The sequence below is a fragment of the Scatophagus argus genome, chromosome 10 (assembly GCF_020382885.2).
Source record: "Scatophagus argus isolate fScaArg1 chromosome 10, fScaArg1.pri, whole genome shotgun sequence".
NCBI lineage: Eukaryota > Metazoa > Chordata > Actinopteri > Scatophagidae > Scatophagus > Scatophagus argus.
In genome coordinates, this window is record NC_058502.1 from 9828067 (window position 1) to 9848822 (window position 20756).

The 20756-nt window shown below is 40.1% G+C and overlaps 2 protein-coding genes and 2 non-coding genes across 4 annotated transcripts; 2 read left to right on the top strand and 2 right to left on the bottom strand.

The window, feature by feature from the left end:
• Positions 1-8738: 8738 nt before the first annotated feature.
• On the bottom strand, positions 8739-10129 carry LOC124066037 (otoraplin-like). Its single transcript, XM_046402092.1, has 4 exons — positions 9913-10129; positions 9611-9750; positions 9273-9383; positions 8739-9181 (listed from the first exon to the last, which is right to left on the bottom strand). The coding sequence occupies exons 1-4, from the start codon at positions 10025-10027 to the stop codon at positions 9158-9160; spliced, it is 390 nt and encodes a 129-aa protein (XP_046258048.1). The 5' UTR covers positions 10028-10129; the 3' UTR covers positions 8739-9157.
• Positions 10130-11498: 1369 nt separating this feature from the next.
• On the top strand, positions 11499-20676 carry gtpbp2a (GTP binding protein 2a). Its single transcript, XM_046401461.1, has 12 exons — positions 11499-11988; positions 12997-13023; positions 13326-13510; positions 13740-13848; positions 13955-14152; positions 14458-14632; positions 17144-17363; positions 17495-17630; positions 17738-17796; positions 17883-18054; positions 18165-18329; positions 18520-20676. The coding sequence occupies exons 1-12, from the start codon at positions 11788-11790 to the stop codon at positions 18700-18702; spliced, it is 1830 nt and encodes a 609-aa protein (XP_046257417.1). The 5' UTR covers positions 11499-11787; the 3' UTR covers positions 18703-20676.
• Positions 15328-15410, top strand: trnal-cag. The gene has a single exon. It is a non-coding gene; the product is annotated as a tRNA-Leu (tRNA).
• Positions 15779-15861, bottom strand: trnal-cag. The gene has a single exon. It is a non-coding gene; the product is annotated as a tRNA-Leu (tRNA).
• Positions 20677-20756: the final 80 nt, after the last annotated feature.

Below are 20756 nucleotides of genomic sequence, written 5' to 3' on the forward strand. Positions count from 1 at the left end.
CAACTCTGATAAATGACACAATCATACAATCAAAATAGCCGTCATGGACATAACTCGAAGTGAAAAGGCTAGCCAGCCCGACAGTTGCTGTCCACTGGTGTGAATGTGCAGTGAGCATTTGATTTATTGACTTCTGTTTGGATGAGAGATTATAAGATTATTGTTATTATAAGAGATTTTCACAAATATAACAAAAATGCTTGTGAAATACCACCAACCTGATACTTTTAATGCGAAAATATTGATTACAGCTCATTTTCAGAGCCTACATTATGTGGAATCAGACTTGTCTTGGCTGCCGAAAACATTTCTTTCACAAAATAATCTACAAATACCGTGATAATGTATATTCTGAAATAGTGAATAGTGAGTGAAAAGTGAATAAACATACAAACCATCATAATGTTATCCTACCATCTGTGTGATGTTTTATTCAACAACTGGAAAGATAAACAATGCAATTGTTTTCCTTTCCTGAAGTGAAAAACGTGTATTCTTTCTGCTCAGTTCTTTCTGTAAATCTCCTTACAAATGACACATAAACCCGAGGTTGTGCCAAAGCTTAACATCAATATGGGGGAAAGTGTCATATTATTAATGGTCTCTTGGAAAAACAATCTGCCCTTGCAGCCTGTAGCAGTTCAGTTCTCTCACCGTTTTCCTTGCAAACAGCAGTGGAAGTGCAGTGAGAGGAAAGGTACCACCTGCTTTGTTATTCAAAGCATATTCCGAATATAAATTTGCTTTAATTGGAAAAGAAAAACAACTGTGCAGGCAAAGATTATGCATAATCACAATAATTATTTCCCTGTGTGTATTACTTATTTCGAGGTGAGTATTCTGTGCTGCCTAATGAATGCACCACCTAGGAGGGAATAAAAGGACATGCATATTAACGTCAGAGATGAATCACTTTCAGTGCGAGAGAAAGGAAGAAAAAACTTTCAGTCTGATTTGATTAATTACCAATTTCTCATTCTGACATTGAAGGGAGCAACAGAAAATAATAGCCTATCTGTATTCTAACATGTGGATCTAAAGAGATATTTCAAAATTATGCTGTTTTCTTGTTGGTTGTGCTCATTACAGAAAGTTTTATTGAATTTGTGACTCTGAAATTACAGGGACTTCTGAACTGGATCCTATCGTTTTGCACTTTTCTTTGTCTACATATGGTGTAGAGTATCTTCATTCAAAAGGTCTCTGGTTTCCCTGTTTGCTGCTATCGAAACTTGTCAAAGCAATAACCCAAGCTGCAGTAAGTTTGCTGTTCCTGAAACATCATCACATTGGCAAAAACATTGTTTTGATCTTGAGTTTTAGGTGGCAAAGTACCACATTGTCTGGATTTTATTTTGAGCAGAACCCATTTACTAGCAGCTACCACTCTGTGTCACATAATGGGATGATTTGTCAAAAGCGCAACAGTGATCAGCTAAATGATAGGAGAGGATGCTTTAGAGTTTACAGCAAGTTTGTGGATGAGCAGTTCTCATCTCTGAGGCAAGCATTTACACCCAGCATGTGTTTCAAAATCATGTTGGTGTATGACTGCAGTGGTTTAATTGCCATTGCTAAGTGTATCGTGTGCCCCCTTCCACCATTCCAGAATCAAATACCTCAAACACATTTGCCACTGATGTTAATTTTTCTAATCAAGCCTCCTGAGCTGGACCTAGTCCTACTCACATCACTGCCAACCTTTCCATTTCATATGCTCATTAAGTCTTCAGCAAAGTCAGCCACCTCCAGTCTGATGTCTGAGCTACTATTAGTTTCAGTGGGGCTGTGACGTTTGACGATGCACTGTTTAAAACTGCATGCCTCTTTAAGAGTCTGATGAGACAGCCTGACCTTTAAGGCACAATGGGAAATAATCACCATGTAACTAAGGTCACCGTCACAGACGCTGTTGAACTTGATGTCCTCAATCTGGACATACATGCGCAGCAAAACTGGACGCATTGTAGGGGTCATCCTTGATTGATTTTCCTTTTTGGCAAAAATCTACACCAGGACTACATATGTCAGAAAGAGTTAAATGCTCAACTTCAGCTCATCAGCTTCAGATATGTGCCTGTTTTGCTAAAGTGCCTGTACCTACAAACAGGAGGCAGGCCAAGTGACCTTGGCAGGATATGATGGCACTGGGACTGTGACATGCAAACAGCATAAACAGCATTCACAGCAGTCTCTGTGTGTGGGCTCTGATGCTCTTTCCATTTTAAAAGGACATTAGAGCTAATGGTAATGGTATCTCAGAGGTTTCCAAGCATCTTTCCAGTCCTGTCCTATATGCCGGCAGCCAAAGAGCATAGTCCATTAAGAAAGCAAACAATGGATATTTTTCATAGGCCACAAAGGGCACAGGGTAAACAGGACTGTGCCACAAACAATTAGTGACCTACCATATGCTTTAGCCACTCAGCAATCCTCAAAGTTCCACCATTATAATTTAATAACACAAACAGACAGCCAGGAACGAATGAATGAAAGAGTATTTTCTGAGGAACAGGGTGATAATGAGTAAACATGTCCATGAATCTAAACACAAAGTCTTTAACGCAATCACTTGACATTTAAGCATCAGTTACTGTGAACAAAGGTGACAATGGATACGGAGAAATGCTTTGTTAAAAAAGCAATCTATTGTACTTGTGCATGTGCATTATGCATGCGCATGAGCCTGTTATTCCACGTGGCTCTCTTTCTGATTATGTCCTTCGTACATTAACAGTGTGCACACAAGCTCCAGCTTGGACTCTCATGGAAACATGGGAGTTTGACACCTTTCATCAGAGTCTTAACACAGATGTGAGAACCTGCAGAGCTTGATCCAGTCCTGGATTAACGATGGCCACAGTCTCTTCCTTTCTCAGTAGTTGCCCGACTTGACAGCAGCTAAGTGATAAGCCTGCCATTCTGCCTACTGACTGTGAAGCCAGTAAAGCTAATTAGCAGTTCTGTCCTGTCCTGATTAATTTATTCCGTGTAGCTCCATTTATTTGAGGAAAGCTAATTCATTTGCATATAGTTTCACTGTTTTCAACCCTAGCCAAGTTGTATTAGACATGATTAAAAGCTGTTCACTTCATTATAACCAGTCAACCTTGCAGTGTCTTGCAATACTTGCTTCAACACCCTCACAGGTTCATCATGCCATTGTAAAAACAGGCAGCGGAGCAAATTGTGTAAATAAACCCTGCACTGGCCGCTCCTGGAGGGTCAATAAAACTACAAGCTGAAATGCATTTAGAGATCCTCATTGAGAATCTCATTGTTCATTCTGCCTCTGCAATTTGTGAGGATACCCCAACCAATCAATACAAGGACCATTAGGCTTAACAAACCTGGCTCGTCTATAAACTGCCCACAGCCTCTTTAGAGCAAGAACATGTACTCCAGGACAGCCTGCTCACCTGTTACGGCTCAAAGGCAGGTGATTTGTACAAAATAGGATGTAATTTTATGCCATACTGTATTCTGATGCTCATTTGTCATTCTCAGGTTAATCTACATGCGGTGATGTAGATAACACCTGACCACATGCAGTAATTCCTCTAATGTATGTGTGTGCATGCTCTGTTCGTACCACAGTTTGCCAAGATTTGACATTTAGCAAATGAGTGATACATGACCATTTTTTCCATAATGAGAAGTTCTATTACAGCAATTTTTTATATCACCGTCGGTCATGTCACTCTCTGGCTACAAGCTTTGGGTGGCTGCAAGACTGAGATATGGAACTTTAAAGAAGAGGGACTAAACCTAATAGACGAAGCACGCACGGCCATATGCAGTATGGTGGCACATCAAAATTTGACACTGAAAATGAGTGCTGCTATGCTGGAAGGATAATATGAATAATAATTGAGTAATAATAATTCAATAAAGTTGCTATTCTTAATAACAGCAGAGCAGATATAAAGTTTATTGTTATTAAATCAGTATTCAGTGAATATTATTTATTGAGCTTGAAATGAGCCATTTAAGGCAGTTCTTCCCATTTCTGCAAAATAAAGCCAATTCGATATAAAATATTTTTTCAACAATTTAAATTATGTTGCTTTTTATTTCACTAAACAACATGGGTGTATGGTTGGTGCTGCCAAAGTCACAAAACCAATGCACATAAATGCAAGATTGGTATCATCAGCAGTTTGTTTTATCCAGAAGGCATGGACAGGAAGCACAACACAGAAAATGTTCTTTTATAAAACTCCTCACAGGAACATTTTGCTATGTGTTCGCCCGCATACGTATGTGAGTGGAAACACACAGAAATCCTGCAACACACAGTTTTTTTTTTCAGCACTTAATTGCCTTACTTAACCTCACTGCTTTTGTAATGGGTAATTGGTTGTCATGACAAACACTCAGTCTATTCATAGCTTGGAGATTTGTGCAAAAAAAACCCTCTGCAAAAAACACTGGAAGACAGGATGTAGAAGATTTCTGAGGAAGATTTTCCAAGACTCTCTAAGGACTAGAGGGAATGATAATCTGTTATTCCTCTTTCCCCCAAATAATCTGCTGGCCCGTCATATTTAGATTCCTCAGAACAAAATGAAGCCCACCTTTTGGTTATATACAAGAGAACAGTCATTCGGTATGACTAATAGCCCATACAGCATGCTTTGACACTGAGAGAGGACTAAAGCATCTACTGAGAGAAGCTAAATAACTTCTGCAGAATTTGTATACTGAAAGAAAACAAAGAGATCATTTCATTAGAGTCATGCTGATATAATGCAGCTGAAAAGCATGCCTCCACTGGGACTTCAAGTGTTTTTCTTTTTGAGGTATAACGTCGTGACATGTAAGCATCAAACAAAGCAGACAGCAGACCTCCAGCCATGTCTTACCTAAACACATGCATTATTTATGTTACCAGGCAAGACAGTGATGTATCTGTGACCTCATGCAACTAAAAGTTGATTTTCAATTTTCTATCAAGTTTTTCCATCAAACACCCTAACACTTTTATGAGTGCTTGAAACTGCACCATTTGGAGTGCTTACTCAGATGTATCCATTATGCTTCACTGTGTTAGAAATCTGATAATATATACATCTAATTATTTCAAGGCGGACTGCATCTGTTACACATCATATCAACATTTTTTTAAAAAAAATCTTAAATCCAGATATTTGATCTTACATGATCAACATTTATAAGGGTGCCATTTATCGAGCAACAAGGTGAAATATGTGCTCGTGAGAACACAAAAAATCAAATCACCCATGGAAGGAGTCTGACTGATAGAAAATATGTAATCCACTGATGACTGGCTGATTTCTCTACACCTAGAGACAACAGTCGCTGCCATTTTATCATTAGAGTTGGTCCTTTAATTATGCTTTTATCATTTAATATGTCTGTAACTATTGTGTCAAACTCAGAATGAGGTCTCTTGCCTTTTCTATTTGTTAAAAATGACAAGCTGATGGCTGCACCTAATTTCCTTACGGTATCATTCATTTCCTGCCTTTTTCTTTTAGCTTTATGACCTTTTGACCTGAAAGAACTTCAGTAGCCTGTCAGAGTTTTGGTTAGACGCTTTATATAAATCATGTCTTAGATCATAATTGAAGGTCTTCTGACTCACTGCTAACCCAAACATTCACACCCATTGTCTCTCTCTCTCTCTCTCTCTGTATCTCTCTCTCTCTCACACACACACACACACACACACACACAGAGCGAGTGAGTGAGAGTAACGTTTCCCTGAATATTTTTGGTAACCACAGCGATTGGCAAAACAAAGGGAAAAAGATTATGGAAGGAAGTTGGTTTCCATGGATGGGGAAGGCGAGGAGAGGGTTGTCTTGCAGAAAGGGGTTTATTCAGGTGTGACAGAAATGTAGGTGACCTTTGCAATGAGGAGGAAAAGTGGAACAAAATGAAAATCATCAATACTTCACTCACTTACAATCTGGAAAAGGCTAACTGTTTCACACAGTCTCTCTCCTTCATGCCCGTTGAGCCAATCCTCCTCCACACACACACACATACACACAGACGCACACAAACACACATTAACACTGTCCATTAGTGGAGTGTATAAGTACATTGATTTCCTGAAGAGGTGATTGTACAATGAACAAATGGACTCTCTGTGAAGATTAACTTATTTTACCATTTAACAATTGTTTATTCACTCCAAAAACATAGGTTCATATGCCTTCTCTTTCTTCCTCTTCACCAGAATCGAGCAGTAGATATGAGTCCTGTGTCGTGTGGAGGGTTGAACACACAAGAAATGAAATCAATGGTTTCTTTGTGTAGTTGTGTGACAGAGAAAATGGGTGGAATTACACTAGCTTGTGCAATTACATGAGTCAGAGATATAACACAGTCACACAGTGAGGGGGGAGAGAACAAAACAGTAAGACAGATAAATACTGAAAGAAAGCAAATATTGTTGAGGCTGCACTTTATTCTCAATTGAACACTTCTATTGTCACTTTATCCTTGAAGTATGGCAGCAACACACATGATGTGGCCAGCTGGTGGTGACACGTTCTTGACAGAAAACTAGACTGACAGATGCATTTTTGAATCTGAAGGATATTAATCAAGTGAGAAGGACACCTCTGATCCTGAGGCCTTAGCAGTGATTGATTTGTGCTGACTGACTGATTGGTTTAGTGCAAACAAGCAGTGAGCCGGCATTTTCTGACACTCTTGAGGGAAATCTGTGACGACAAACCCTATCATTCAAGCACCTAGAAGACGCATCTAATTAATTCAGTCACTACAGGCAGTGTTCTCCTCACGTCATGAGTACATATATGCATACATAAAGCACAGAGTGCTTTAGAGGACAGGAAATGAAGTTTCATCAAAAAAACATTCACCTTGAGTCATCCACTGTTTGAAGGCCAGTCTGTTTGCCTGTCAAATGTTCTTCTAACCTCAATCTTTTTTTTCCATTTCCACTTCAATCCAAGGTTCTTTTTTAGAGCTTGACAAACCATTCTACCAGTACAGTGCTCTGGAGCACTTTGTAATGTGTATCCAGGAACTATTCATTAAAAAAAAATGATTGGGCCTTGAAAATTGAAATCTCTTTGTCAGAGCACATTTGTTTCACAGCATCATGACTTGTTCAATCACACAGAGATTTCCAGACATGAGTTTTTGGGATGTAAAAACAAAGAAAAACTCCTGTTTCCCTGCTGTAAAATGTCACACTCAGATGCTAACCTGACCTGAAGCGGTTGATTTCTCAGCTCTACAGGGTGCTGTGCTGCTGATGGGCGTAAACGTGTGGGTGTGACACCAGATGGGAAAAAGCGTATCTACTGTAGCCTGCGTTTGGCAGCTGCTCCTTTAAGCTCACACGCAGGAGACACAAAAGCATGCACATGCATCAATCTCATCTGTCACAGTATCCCTGCCTGTCACCATGGTAACACCCTAAAACTATAGCTGTCTGATGGAAGAGTGACTTTAGACAGGAGTGACTTGCTGTGATTTGCAAAGGCCTACATGTACACACACGCACAAATACAAATACAAAGGACATTCACCTGAAAAGATGCTGAGCTTCTGACCTCTTTGTGACAATTGGCAGTAATAACTACTGGATACAGCATCCACTTTCACTGTACATACTGCGTAATGATGGCAATTTCACTCAAATATGACCACATACATAGAAGGATGCTATTTTCCTCAACTGAGATTATATTCAAAACTGCTCCAGGAAATATTTCAGACTCTTTTTCTTTTGTGAAATTGTCGCCGCTATGACAAAACCCCTCAGACATGCCCGAGGTATGTTTTTGCTGAGTGACATTTTGTGGTAGATGTGCCCGTTTGAAACAGGTTTGTATTGATCTGGGCTAGGAAAGGGAACGGAGATTGATTGTAATGTGTGACAGCCCTATTCCCTAACCTCGTATGCCTGCATTTCTAAGAATGCCTCAGGTCAGGCAGAAATAAACTAATGAAAATGACCTGTTTGTAGTGGCTTCACAAATCAATGCATGCGGCAGTAAGAGACTTCCTCAGATGTTAGAGACATTAACTGGCAACTGAACAACACTGACCAAATCACTGAGGCTTTCTTTCTTTGATTCTGACAATCCGCCTTTGTAAATGGAGAATATTTGATTGAGATGTTTCATTCAGTCATTCAGTACTATATCTGGATGGGTGCTATGATGCATTGAACAGAGATACTGATGATTCAAAACCAATTAAAAAGAGATTCGAATCATCCCTTAGAAAGAGTCTTAACTGTGACTTTAAGTCTCGATGTTTAATCACGGTATCTTGCTGGAAGTTGTGTGAGGTGCGAAGGGAATTTAAGAAACAGACAGACAGGGGTTAACCATAACCCCAACCATTAGACAAGCTAGACAGGATTTAGACTAATTGTGGGTACAAGGTGATGTAATAACACTTAAAAGAAAAATAAAATGACTTTATTACAGGCAAAGTTACAAAGGTCAAATTAATCTTAAGTGGCAGTAAGCAGCCTTTGTGAGCTGTTTTTATAGAGATGTGACGTGGGGCACTGTGATATATTTCAAAGCAACGTCAGAAAGGGCTTTCAGCAAAGCTGACCAGTCACTGTCACTTGTCACTGTGTGGTCAAACACAGAGTTCATCAACAGGGAACAGTTGTCATTGGTCATGCAGTATTATATGTAATAGTATGCATACATGTGATGTTGATAGTTAAATTTAAATATCTTTTTTTATGTTTATTAACGAGAATGAGAATATTATTAATGAGAGTCATTTAATAAAGCGGTTCCCAACCTTGTATCCAGTTACTTGTGCCAGCAGAAATTTACAATAAAATTCACTAATTCTGAAGAACCAAAGTAGCAATCTAGACAACAAATTCTTATCTTTTCAAATAATCAACATTTTGAATAGACATGAAAACTGCTTTATTGAACAATGCATCTTGTCAAGATCAAGCAAGAGAGAAAGGACTAGCTGACCCGACAGCAGGGGTGTCAGACTGTGGGCGATGGAGAACTGAGTGTCTGGGTTTCATTCTGCTATAGAGACAATATCACAGGGTGTAATGGCATATAGTCAGACACAATGGCTTGAGAGAAAAACTGTCAACTCTCCTTTATAAAAATCAGAGTGAGTAAAGACTTGAGCAGAGAGAGCCTTCAGTCTGTCTTCCTTAATCACAATAGAAATCCATTTCCTGCAAAAGACAAAATTAAATAAGAAAATGAATGTTGACCGCCACATTTTGCTGTTTATTTCAGATGGTCAGAAAAGAGGTAAATACTCACAGTTGTGGGGATCTTAACTGTGTCTTGCACAAACTTATATGTCTCCTTCACGACAGTTGCAGGAAAGTATCCGATGATGCCCATCTGGTCCACATACCGTTCACTGTAAACCTGCCAGTGAAAACAACATGGCCTCTCTAATAAATTACCATACACAACATTAGATATGCTGTAGGCATTTAACCATCGGCACCAATTTTGATGTCATTTAAATTTCAAATGCAATGCACTGCAAACCTAATGACATTCTTCACATTTTGCTCAGAAAGGTGAGAAAGTTCACATTTGTTTGCCACAGTTTTGCCTTCTGTAAGTAATTGTAATAAGTATGCACATACGCTTCCAGACCAGAAGACTCCGGCGCCCTCCTCTGGTGCAAGTTTAGAATACACATAAACCATCTGACCCTTCTTGATGTTGATGAATCTACAGTCAGGAGATATGAAGTCATCCAAGGCCGTGGCCATAGAGAGAACATCTAATGAAGCACAGAAAACAAACAAAGAAGAGAAAATATATAAGAAAAGTCTGCCGATTTCAAAAACCTATTAAACACATGCATTCAACTGAATGATTAGAATACGTAATATTTTTCAGGATACACCACGTCACACCTCTTCTCTTTAATGCTCTGACTTACATGAGCATTCTGAATCTCCACAAATCTTGTTGTCTGCTAGTTTATCCATGATGACAGCCCTCACAGTCTGGTGCAGTAGTCCCACACAGAGAAGAATCGCCACTGGGTACTTCATACTGACCGAAAAAGCAGAACCAAGGGAGCTGGTTGTTTGGATGTGCGGGTGTGAATGTGAATGTTTGAAGGAACATAAGCCTATAAAAATCCCAAAACACTTCTCTCAGCCAGGACTGAATGGGCTGAACCCCTGCATCAGAGGTTGTCCGACCAATCAGTGTTGAGTTTCAGAAATGCCACACTCCCTAGAACTATTCATTTTCCCACAGGGGAGTTGGCTGACTTTTCTCAAATCTCAGTCTCCTTGCAGGAACGAGCACACACAATTCATGCCAACTTTGTGTTTTTACCTGTGTTAAAAAAAAAACCCAAAAAAACAAACAAAAAAAAAGTTGTTCATGTGTTAAATTCCAACAGGTCTTTCACTAAGTGCCATATTTTTGATCAAACTAAAATCTTGTGTGAAAAACTTCTAATAACTTTTAAGGTATTTTGTGTAAGTGCGAAAAGATAATCCTGAGTAAAAGAACAACTGATTTAAAATTTAGAAAATGTTTAGCCAGGTTAGCTCTTTGTCTAATTTCCATTCAGCTCTGATTGTAAAATGTTTTTTTGTGTGTGTCTGAGAAGCAGTGAAATACAGGTCAAATTTAATTGCTGCATGGAAAAGAAAAAGTCAATTGGAAAATAAAGAGTCAAAAATAAATTCACTCAGGTCTAGTGAGCTGAATGTAATAAATACACTACTTGAACCTCAACAGCTTAAGAATTATATTACTTCTAGTTACCTATGTAAGTAATTGCAACACCTGGAGCACATGTAATATAATGGAGCTTGCTGGCAACAGCTGGTCCGTCTAACATACTTGTCATTCTTAACTTCCTCTGAATTAGTAACATCTGAGGTCCGTGGAGCTTCAAGTACATGGAGGTGTCATGTTTTCAACCAAACACCTGATGGCACTCTTGTCCGCGAGCAATGCTCAAAAATTTGCGCTTCTCAAGAATCTTTCTGTTTGTTTATTTGTATGCTTTTGCCAGGGGAAAAAAAAAACAATTTCATATCACAGTACTGTAATGCTGCATGACAGAGTGTTATGTGGTATTCACCAGTGTTAAGCTTTACAATTGTAAAGTACAAAATACAATTGTAAAATAGTGAATGCAACCATGTGTATTACTTGTCGTTGGTTGCATTATGGTTTTCCGTTTCTGTTTTTTTATGCGTCTCACCATGTCATTCTTGAATATGAATACACAACAACAAATGCCAACGTATGATCAAATTCAATGCAACAATCTTTATGTCTAAGTTGATGACATTGTCGACCCTGTTTCATCATATTTACAAGCTCTCTGATGTATCTGTAAACAAGTGTAATTGTTTCCTTTTTCGTCTGATGCAAAAGCTCTGCAAAACGTTGTGCGCCTGCGTGCGCATGCTCTTAGAACCGAGGTAGCGAGGCGGGCGGGGTTTAAATGACATATACACTTGCACAAGTCAGGAACCACTCGCTCGCGCTGTCCATGTGTGGAATACCAGTACACCTCTTGACGTTCATGACTGTGACGTACGCCCACTGTAAACTCTAAAGGACGAGCTCGAACTGTGTTGTTATTGTTCGGTTTGAAGAGTGTGGGGGTGGTCGGTGCCTTTGTTTTTATTTTGGGGGCTGTAAGCTACCATTAGCAGGCTAGGACCAGTCAAGTACAAACACCTGCATGTCGGGGTCAAGATCTATTTAATAGTATAGCGTTGTATTTATCCAGGTAGTGGTACGCTGACAAGTCAACTTAAGTTAGGTCCCAAAGTAGCTGATGGATGCGCGGGTATCTGAGTTATTTTGCTCAGGAAATGGACATGGCTCTGGATCTCAGGGTGGTGCGTCCAACGTCAAACCGGGAAATGGCTTTGGGGTAGCCCCTAAAAAAGCTTGTGTTAAGAACAACAAGAAATCCAAGGCTCGATTTTCTCGCAACTTCAAACCAAGTAATAACACCCCGTATCTACCTCCAGAGGTAAGCCCGAAATTACCTCTGTCTTAACTAATAAAGCTAGCGCTGTGTACTACCCACATTAAAGTCTGCTGATCACAACTGTAATGGGGTTTATGTGCATGCTGTGATGTGTAACACCAATAACCGTGCATTTTTGTTTCTCACACCAGTTAGCCATTCTGCCCGGACGTGTCTTTGAACCCGCAGTGACACGTAGATAGTCGGTAACCTTAAGGAAAATGAATGGGATTGTTGTACCCGGCTAACACTATAGTAGCAATCTAAAATTAATATTCTAACGTTACCTTACATTTCGCCACATTGGTTCAACAGCTCTAAGCCAAATGCGTTTTTAATGAAAATCACTTCCTTTAGCCGGCTAGCATTTAGCTAGCTAGCTAGCAGAAGAGGAACAGCTGTGTTTGTAAATATCTAACAGGGGGCGGGTGTGCACTCGAACTATATCTAGCTAATGTTACTATTATAGTCCCTGACATTCACTCAGCCAAGCACTACACAGTAACGAAATATTACTTTAATCATTAGTTTTTAGTTACTTAGCAAGTTGATGTTTGTGACTAGTTGCCATGGTCATAAACTCTCAATGGGGCAAGTCTCAACATATTCCATGGTTTCAGTTGTTGTTACAGCTGAACCCCAGCATGGATCCAACTCCACTGCTCTGCACTGATCATAATTCCTAGTGCGCATTTCAGATATTTGTCCCACATGTAGGGATGTTGACCGGTTAACCTCTAATCTTCCTTCACTTTTTATACATTTGTGTCTTTTGTCTAGTAATTCATTAAGTATCTGTATATTAAGTCTGGCTAAGCAGTTAGTTTGTTTAGCTCTCGTTGACTGCCTATTCACAGTTAGTGCACTGACAGCTCATTCAGTCAAATAGGTTTTTCATTGTGTTTTTTAACAAATCAATAGCCTGTTTGTCTCACTTCTCTACAGTCGTGACAGCTGTTGTTCTTGTTCTGTCTCTGTCCGTCTCTTTTTGTTTCTCTTCCTGTCTCTTAGGCTGAAGAGGGAAATATAGAGTACAAGGTAAGCAAATGGGCTGTCATGCTGTGTTGCGTTCAAAATATTTCCTTCAAAGTGAGCTAGCTGCATCATACAGTCTGCCATGGCAAACTAACACCTCAGTGGATTAGCAAGAGCATTTTTAGTATCTGGACAGCTGCCTTCCCCACCACATCAACACAGACTTTATTTCAGATTTTGATTGCCTCATCCCCAAAGTAATTTGTAATATCAATTTGAATTGTTAAATCACTGAGTGGACCTGTTTGACTTTCCACAGTCTAGGTTTAAGTTCAGCCCTGATTTAGAGTCTTTCCTTTGTGTAGCTGAAGCTGGTGAACCCCACGCAATACCGCTTCGAACACCTGGCAACACAAATGAAATGGCGACTGCAGGAGGGCCGAGGCGAAGCTGTCTATCAAATAGGTGTTGAGGATAATGGCATGCTGGTGGGACTGTCAGAGGAAGATATGAGGGCGTCACTGAAAACGCTTCACAAACTTGCTGAGAAGTAAGTCATTACCTAATTCACTTTTTATTCAAACCATAGTGTATTCACTGTTTGCCATGAAGTTAAAACCCTAACCAAGCAACTGGTAAATAAAATTGTACAATTATAAACAAAGGCATTTTCTAACTAGCATAAATATCTTTTAAATAACAAATGACCATTTTGTAATTATACGATTAAAATACCCTACTTTATTTATTTACATATTTGTTTTTCTTATTTCGGTCAGAGTTGGAGCTGACATCACTGTTCTCAGAGAGCGAGAGGTGGACTACGACTCTGATGTGCCTCATAAGATTGCTGAGGTTCTCATTCGAAAGGTGCCAGATGACCAGCAGGTTAGTAGGGCTACTCTAACGGCATGCTGCTTATTGGTTGTTGTTTATTGTTGCTGATAAATTTATCCTTTTGAATCCCTGCCCCTTCTTTGTGTTTTTGCTGCAGTTTTTGGACCTCAGAGTAGCTGTGCTGGGTAATGTGGACTCTGGCAAGTCCACTCTTTTGGGTGTTTTGACACAGGGTGAGCTGGACAATGGACGGGGAAGAGCGAGGCTCAACCTCTTCAGACATTTGCATGAGATTCAGACTGGACGAACTTCAAGCATCAGCTTTGAGATCCTTGGCTTCAATAGTAAAGGAGAGGTGAGAAGTACCAGACACCAGCACCCAAGAATGAACGATGTGTACCATTATCATTTACATATTTGTCATAAATTGTACCACAAGTTAAATACATTATATTATGGTTATCATGTGGTTTCCTTACTAAGTTGTTCAAATAGTTCAGATAAAACAATATCGTTGTGATTATAGTGATATAAAGAGGAAAGAAAGTTCAGTGTAACATTAATATAGCCATGCATTACTCATCAAACTACTGCTTCTGCAAATTATCTTATTGAACTGACATCTAGCCTGACTGTTTCTATTATTACTACTTTCCCCAGGTTGTGAATTACAGCGAATCTCGGACAGCCGAGGAGATTTGTGAGAATGCCTCTAAAATGATCACATTCATTGATCTGGCGGGTCACCACAAGTACCTGAAGACCACCATCTTTGGCCTCACCAGTTACTGCCCGGATTTCGCTATGCTGGTCGTCAGCGCAAATACTGGCATTGGTGAGTGTCAATTGATTCATCATATTCTTTTAGATAATTTAATTAAACTTGGAGCATCATTGTAAGTGATTTAAAATGCACTTGGGTCTGTCTGTGTGCACGTCACCAGTCACTTTACTATTCAGATAAGTCAAGCTGAAAGTAGATCTGTCACAGGGACACAGGCCGGTAATAGACACTTGCAGGGCCAGTCTGACGGATAGAGTATGTTTGTGTATACCACACCTCAAGACTGTAGTGTTTCCCAGCTGTGGCTTAGCACTTTGCAAACATGTGATATGTGAGCTTATGCAACCGACCACCATTCCTGCACAATCGCTGTACTCCTCGTGTCTGCCTGACATTACTAGTCCCAAAATATCTCAAATGCCACCCATTCATGTCAGAGTCCTCTGACCTATTGGAGGTAGCTCATAACACTTAAAAGTTAGACCCCAAGTACTTTGCTCATCATTTTTGTGATGAAATACATAGATTATTTAAAAGAAATAGATGACTTTAGACTGACCACCTCACATGAAAATGTTGTTGTTTCTTGCCACAAGACACTGATTTGTTTCTGCAGTTGACAAGGTAAACGAGCTCCTCTTATACCAGGCAACAGCTCAGAATATTCTCCTGAATGATTCTTTAGCACATTCATTCTTCGGTAAAATACTGCACCCTTGGTTGTAAAGTTGACAGTTATGTTGTATGTCAGGATGGCCGAGCGGTCTAAGGCGCTGCGTTCAGGTCGCAGTCTCCTCTGGAGGCGTGGGTTCGAATCCCACTTCTGACAACATTAATTTTTTTTATTTATTTAAAGAAATCCAAATGGGGTTTTATTGTTAGCAAGAACTTTCAAATAAAAGTAAAAACTAGTAATATGGACTCTGTTGGGTCTTTACTGTTACTTAACATTACAGTTGAAAAACTAGTTTTATTGATTGATTCTGTAGCAGAGCATTATGTACTTTCAGCACAACAGCAAGTGAGACTGTATACATATTTGAAACTTAAGTTGCCGGAAAAGCCTTTGTAGTTCATTGCCTTTAATTGGGAAGACATGTTTGTTTTGTTTTTTTCTTTTTCGTGTGTTTGTTTTTCTTGCCTTGACAGTAGAACACTCTTTGATTATTAAGTATTTGTTGGTCAAAAAGGACTTACTGTCAGAAGTGGGATTCGAACCCACGCCTCCAGGGGAGACTGCGACCTGAACGCAGCGCCTTAGACCGCTCGGCCATCCTGACACATGTTGGGTTGTGTTAACTCTGCCTCCCAGATGACTGGGAGGAGGAGGGGCTTTGACGGGGACAGCATGTACCCCCAGATAAGAATACTCTGTTTGTGACCATGTGTAAAGACTGTGCTTTTGAAACTGTAAAAAACACAGGGTTATTAAGAAATCTGTTTTGTTTTATTTCAAATGACAATAAAGGTGTAGATGACGACACTCAAAAGCTAGCACTTAAGCTCACAGCCAGCTACAAAAATATATTATTATTATTTTTAATTCAAATGTATTTATGCTTGAATTTCTGTACTTGTTGCACTGTAGGTGTTGATGTGTTTGTATGGGTGTCTGCTTTAAAATAGGGTATGCTGGGGAAATGGGGTCAAGAATGAGGGCCACCTTAGCTATGCAACAGGCAGAAAGAGGACACAGTGTCTGCAACCGAAGAGCTGCAGCTTTAATTATGAAACAGTGTAATTGATCTGTGTAATGCATAGGGTTCGTCTTAGGTTGTATCTGTGCCAAACCAAAAAGCCAATGACGGGGGGGGCATTTAGGGGTGTTTAGGAGTCATCTTATATAATTTCATGATGCTTTACCAGATATTTTGGAAAGTTCACTTTACTCATTACCTTCACATAGGATGAAGAAGTTTGCTTTTTCCTATGCATCTTTACCTTGGATACACTAAAAGTAACACGTCGCTAGCAAAACAACTTGCCGCTCAGCTGACAAGGGGGTCAGTGTATTTTGAGTCTATGTGTCTCTGTCTTTTTAAATATGTGTTACGGGTGAGTATCCTTGAACTCCTCAGTGACGCAGGTGGAATTGAGACCTATATCCAAACTCAGACATAACCTGCTATACATATCCCTTTCTCTCTCATGCCAGCTTTGTTTAAAAGAAACAAGATCCACCCAGCATTCCTCTTGATTCTTCTGCCCACTATTGCTTCTAAAGTTTAAAAAAGTTTGTCTTGGGCTTACAGACAATCAAGACCTTAATCATGCTAACATTACTATATATGGTCAAATATTCCTACACCGTTATTGTGTTTATTAGCTTAGATGGCATAACAGTCATACGTCATGGTAAATTCTACCCATCTTATCACTTTGTACTCGTGATCTCTTGACCGTCAGACTCAGTGCCTCAGATAAGCAGTGTTATCTAAGGTCTCAGCAGTCCTTTCCCTCAAGGATATGAATTTCCTTAGGAGCAAGAGCAAGAGGGCCACCTGAACGAGTAGATTTAGTCTATAACTTAATCCCTTCCTCCTTTTCCTTTTTCTTTCCCAGCTGGAACGACACGGGAGCATCTTGGACTTGCCATGGCCCTGAAGGTTCCCATCTTCATCGTCATCAGTAAGGTGGACCTCTGCACGCGGGCTACAGTGGAGCGCACTGTGCGCCAGTTGGAGCGTGTCCTGAAGCAGCCGGGCTGCAATAAGGTGCCCATGGTCATAGGCAGCAAAGATGATGCGGTCACAGCAGCACAGCAGTTCGCCCATTCACCTAAGTATGAAACGACTACATATAAATAATGCGTACACCATTTAAAATTTACTTTTTAATGTTTTGTTGGTATATGTGTGCTTCTGTTGCTTCAGTCTGTGTTTTCTGATTATGTGATTGTGTTATCCCTGGCAGTATCACACCCATCTTCACCTTGTCCAGCGTGTCTGGAGAGAGTCTAGACTTGCTTAAGGTCTTCTTCAACATCATCCCTCCTCTCAGCAACAGCAAGGAGCAGGAGGAGCTTATGCAACAGCTAACTGAGTTTCAGGTAGGTCTGAGATGAATCAGTCAGCTGGCACATGCGCACAGTATAAACACATGTATATCACATACACGTGATTTTGATGTGATTGACCACAGTGTGCCTCATTACAGGTGGATGAGATCTACACAGTGCCAGAGGTGGGGACTGTGGTGGGGGGTACTCTGTACAGGTCAGTGTGTTCAACACTCATGTTCTTCCATTCCTCTTTGTTTTTGTGTAGCATGGACTGACCCACTCTTCTCTCTGACTATGCAGTGGTATTTGCCGTGAGGGAGATCATCTTGTGGTAGGCCCCACTGACTCTGGCCACTTCCACAAGTTGACCATTGGGAGCATCCAAAGAAATCGCTCGGCGTGCAGAGTACTCAGGGCAGGTCAGGCTGCCACACTCGCCTTGGGCAACTTTGACCGGTCACTGCTGCGCAAGGTCAGGAACTTGATGTTTATGCCAAATTTGTCAGCCTCTCACCCTTTCCCTAAAACTTTTTGTCTGTCTAATCTATCTGTGTATGACATTCATGTATTTTTCACTTACAGGGCATGGTGATGGTTAGTCCAGAGATGGATCCTACCATATGCTGGATGTTTGAGGCTGAGATTGTGCTACTCTTTCATGCCAAGACTTTTCACAAGGGCTTCCAAGTTACTGTGCACATTGGCAATGTGAGACAGACCGCTACTGTGGAAGCTGTGTATGGCAAGGTTAGTTCGTCCACTGACCTGCAGCCGCTTCTGTCTGAATGTTGTCTTCTACTTCTAGAACCTGGGCTTGTTACAGTATGTCTCAGTGTGTTACCTTAAGCAGATGATGTCCGACCAGTCTTACATTTGGTTTATTTGTAATGCCGTCTCTCCTTTCTTCCTGCTGTTGTGATGCATCGATGTACCACAGGAGGAGCTGAGGACTGGGGAAAAAGCAGTGGTTCTCTTCAAGTTCATCAAGCACCCGGAATACCTAAAGGTGGGAGCTAAGGTGCTCTTCAGACAGGGTGTGACTAAAGGTATCGGACACGTCACCAAATTGCAACCCATCGTCCAGTACCGGCCATCCCAAAGCGAGGATGATGAAGCCTAAAATTTTTTGGAGAGCTCCAACAGGAAACACCGTCCCAGCCGAAAACAAGGTGCTTTAAAAACAAGATCCTGCTGTCTCCAAAAGCCTCTGTGCCCCGTTACCTGTGCAGTCAATCCCTTTCACAGGATTTTATTGTTTCATCGCCCTTTTCCAAAGCCTTGTTTTTCACCAACCTTTTTGTTTGTCCTCGTCAACCTTTTAAATAACTGCTGATATTTTAGTTTGCTTTCTGGTGGTGAGGTATAGAGTATTGCTTTTTTGTGCCACTGAAAAGAGAATCCCCTCAGCCACTTCTTTAACATGTTCTCTTAGCTCTACCAAAGTAATATTGACTGCCAAGAACACATTGTTGGAATGCACAAGTCAGTGGCAACTAGGAGATTCTTTTCTCGCACCCACATTGAAGTGCTACTTCCATATTTTACACCTAAATGCACTCCTAACACACACACTTTGGGAAAAAATAAAAGATGCAGACACACACTTGCACTGAAACGTAAATCCCAGTGTTGATATGTCTTTGGAAGATATTCATTTACTTGATTGTTGCTAGTATGAGATGCTTGAACATTAGTGTGTAACCTTTATCACCAGTGTCACTGTTGTCATCGCCCCACATCAACTTGTCTGTGTCACCAACCTCGTGCCTGACTGATAAGGACAAGCGTCTGAGCTCACTGTATTTGAATGTAAAATCACACTCTTTTCTTAGTAACCACTAATGATTAATGTGAGATTTTTGTGAAAGCAGTGAGGTATTTTAGTGATTCTCAGACACAGCTTGTTAGGTGTATATAAGCTAAACCATCTCCAAGCTATATTACTGACAAGGGCACTTTATGGAGGTGAAGGAGAGCATTACGATGTATGCAAAGTCAGAACCTGACCCAGTTTGTATGTCAGTCTGCCAAAATAACTCACACTGGCAACCACCTAGTAACGTCACATATGTCTGTGTGATTTTATTTTATTTTATTTTTTTCGTTCACAAATAATGCCTCACAATAGTGCAGCGAGATGACGATAGTCTTGCTGCCTATCTTTCAAGTGCTTTAGTTACTCAGGTCAGTTTTAGATATCGTAGTAGACAGCATTCCACTCTCACAGAACTACTTCTTTGGAGGTTTCTGTTGCTGACTTTGGGGAGGGGAGGGATGTTGCAAGGAGAAAAAGACAAGAATTGTTTCTCCCAAAGAGATGTGTTTGATTATGGATTCTACAGTATGTGAAGCTGCCTACTGATGCAGCTTTGTTCAGAAGCAATTATGTTTGAGGTACTTGATGTCATCTGTCCACTCAAGTTACTGATGTCACTAACTTTGAAGGGGTTTAACACAGTGCCTGATGGAGCTACTGTTTGAGTAGCTTTCCATTACACCCCAAAGTTTTGCAACTATATCTAAACGAAGTTGGTGCTACTCCTTGAAACAGCTTTTGATATTTAGAAGACGACTTTGGAAATGAATGTTAAATGCTACTCTGATTGAGGCTGCTGCTGGCCTTGTTATCTGTCTTATTATAGCATGTTGATGTGACTTATACATAGGTTGTTGTTCCACTGACTTCAGTGATAGGGGGGACAACTGAAACATATGTCCCATTATGTTGCACCCATGTTGTTGTTGTAATACACAGTTTGTGTGCACTCAAAGAGAAGAAAACTAAAACTGCATTTCTACCAAAATATTTTATAGCCTTTATTAAGAGTTAAATCAGGTGTTTGTTTTAATGTATCGGAGAAGCATTTTATAGATTTCTAATAGTTCCAGATTTTACAGTTCACATTTTCACAGTTTCAATCTTCTTATTGCCACCAACTTATCTTTACTTTTTTGAGATCACATTTAAGGCCTGTTTTCCTTTTAATCAAAATTGTAGTATTTTGATCATTATTTGGGTGAAATGCAATATTTATGTACAGATCCAATTTGTGCATCATGATGTACACAAATAAAAACTTTTATTATCTCTTCAGCAGCTGTTTTGTCATCTTTTAAATGAAACAGAAAATTGCCTCCTGTTGTCAGCTTGTGTTTTGCCTGTTGGATCATATG

Coding starts and splice junctions, on each gene's coding strand:
- LOC124066037 (XM_046402092.1), bottom strand. CDS start 10,027: ATGAAGTACCCAGTGGCGATTCTTCTCTGTGTGGGACTACTGCACCAG. Junction 9,384..9,610: donor GAGTCTTCTGGTCTGGAAGC/GTATGTGCATAC, acceptor TTTCACTGGCAG/GTTTACAGTGAACGGTATGT. Junction 9,182..9,272: donor CAGTTAAGATCCCCACAACT/GTGAGTATTTAC, acceptor TGTCTTTTGCAG/GAAATGGATTTCTATTGTGA.
- gtpbp2a (XM_046401461.1), top strand. CDS start 11,788: ATGGATGCGCGGGTATCTGAGTTATTTTGCTCAGGAAATGGACATGGC. Junction 13,511..13,739: donor CTTCACAAACTTGCTGAGAA/GTAAGTCATTAC, acceptor TATTTCGGTCAG/AGTTGGAGCTGACATCACTG. Junction 14,633..17,143: donor CAGCGCAAATACTGGCATTG/GTGAGTGTCAAT, acceptor TTTCTTTCCCAG/CTGGAACGACACGGGAGCAT.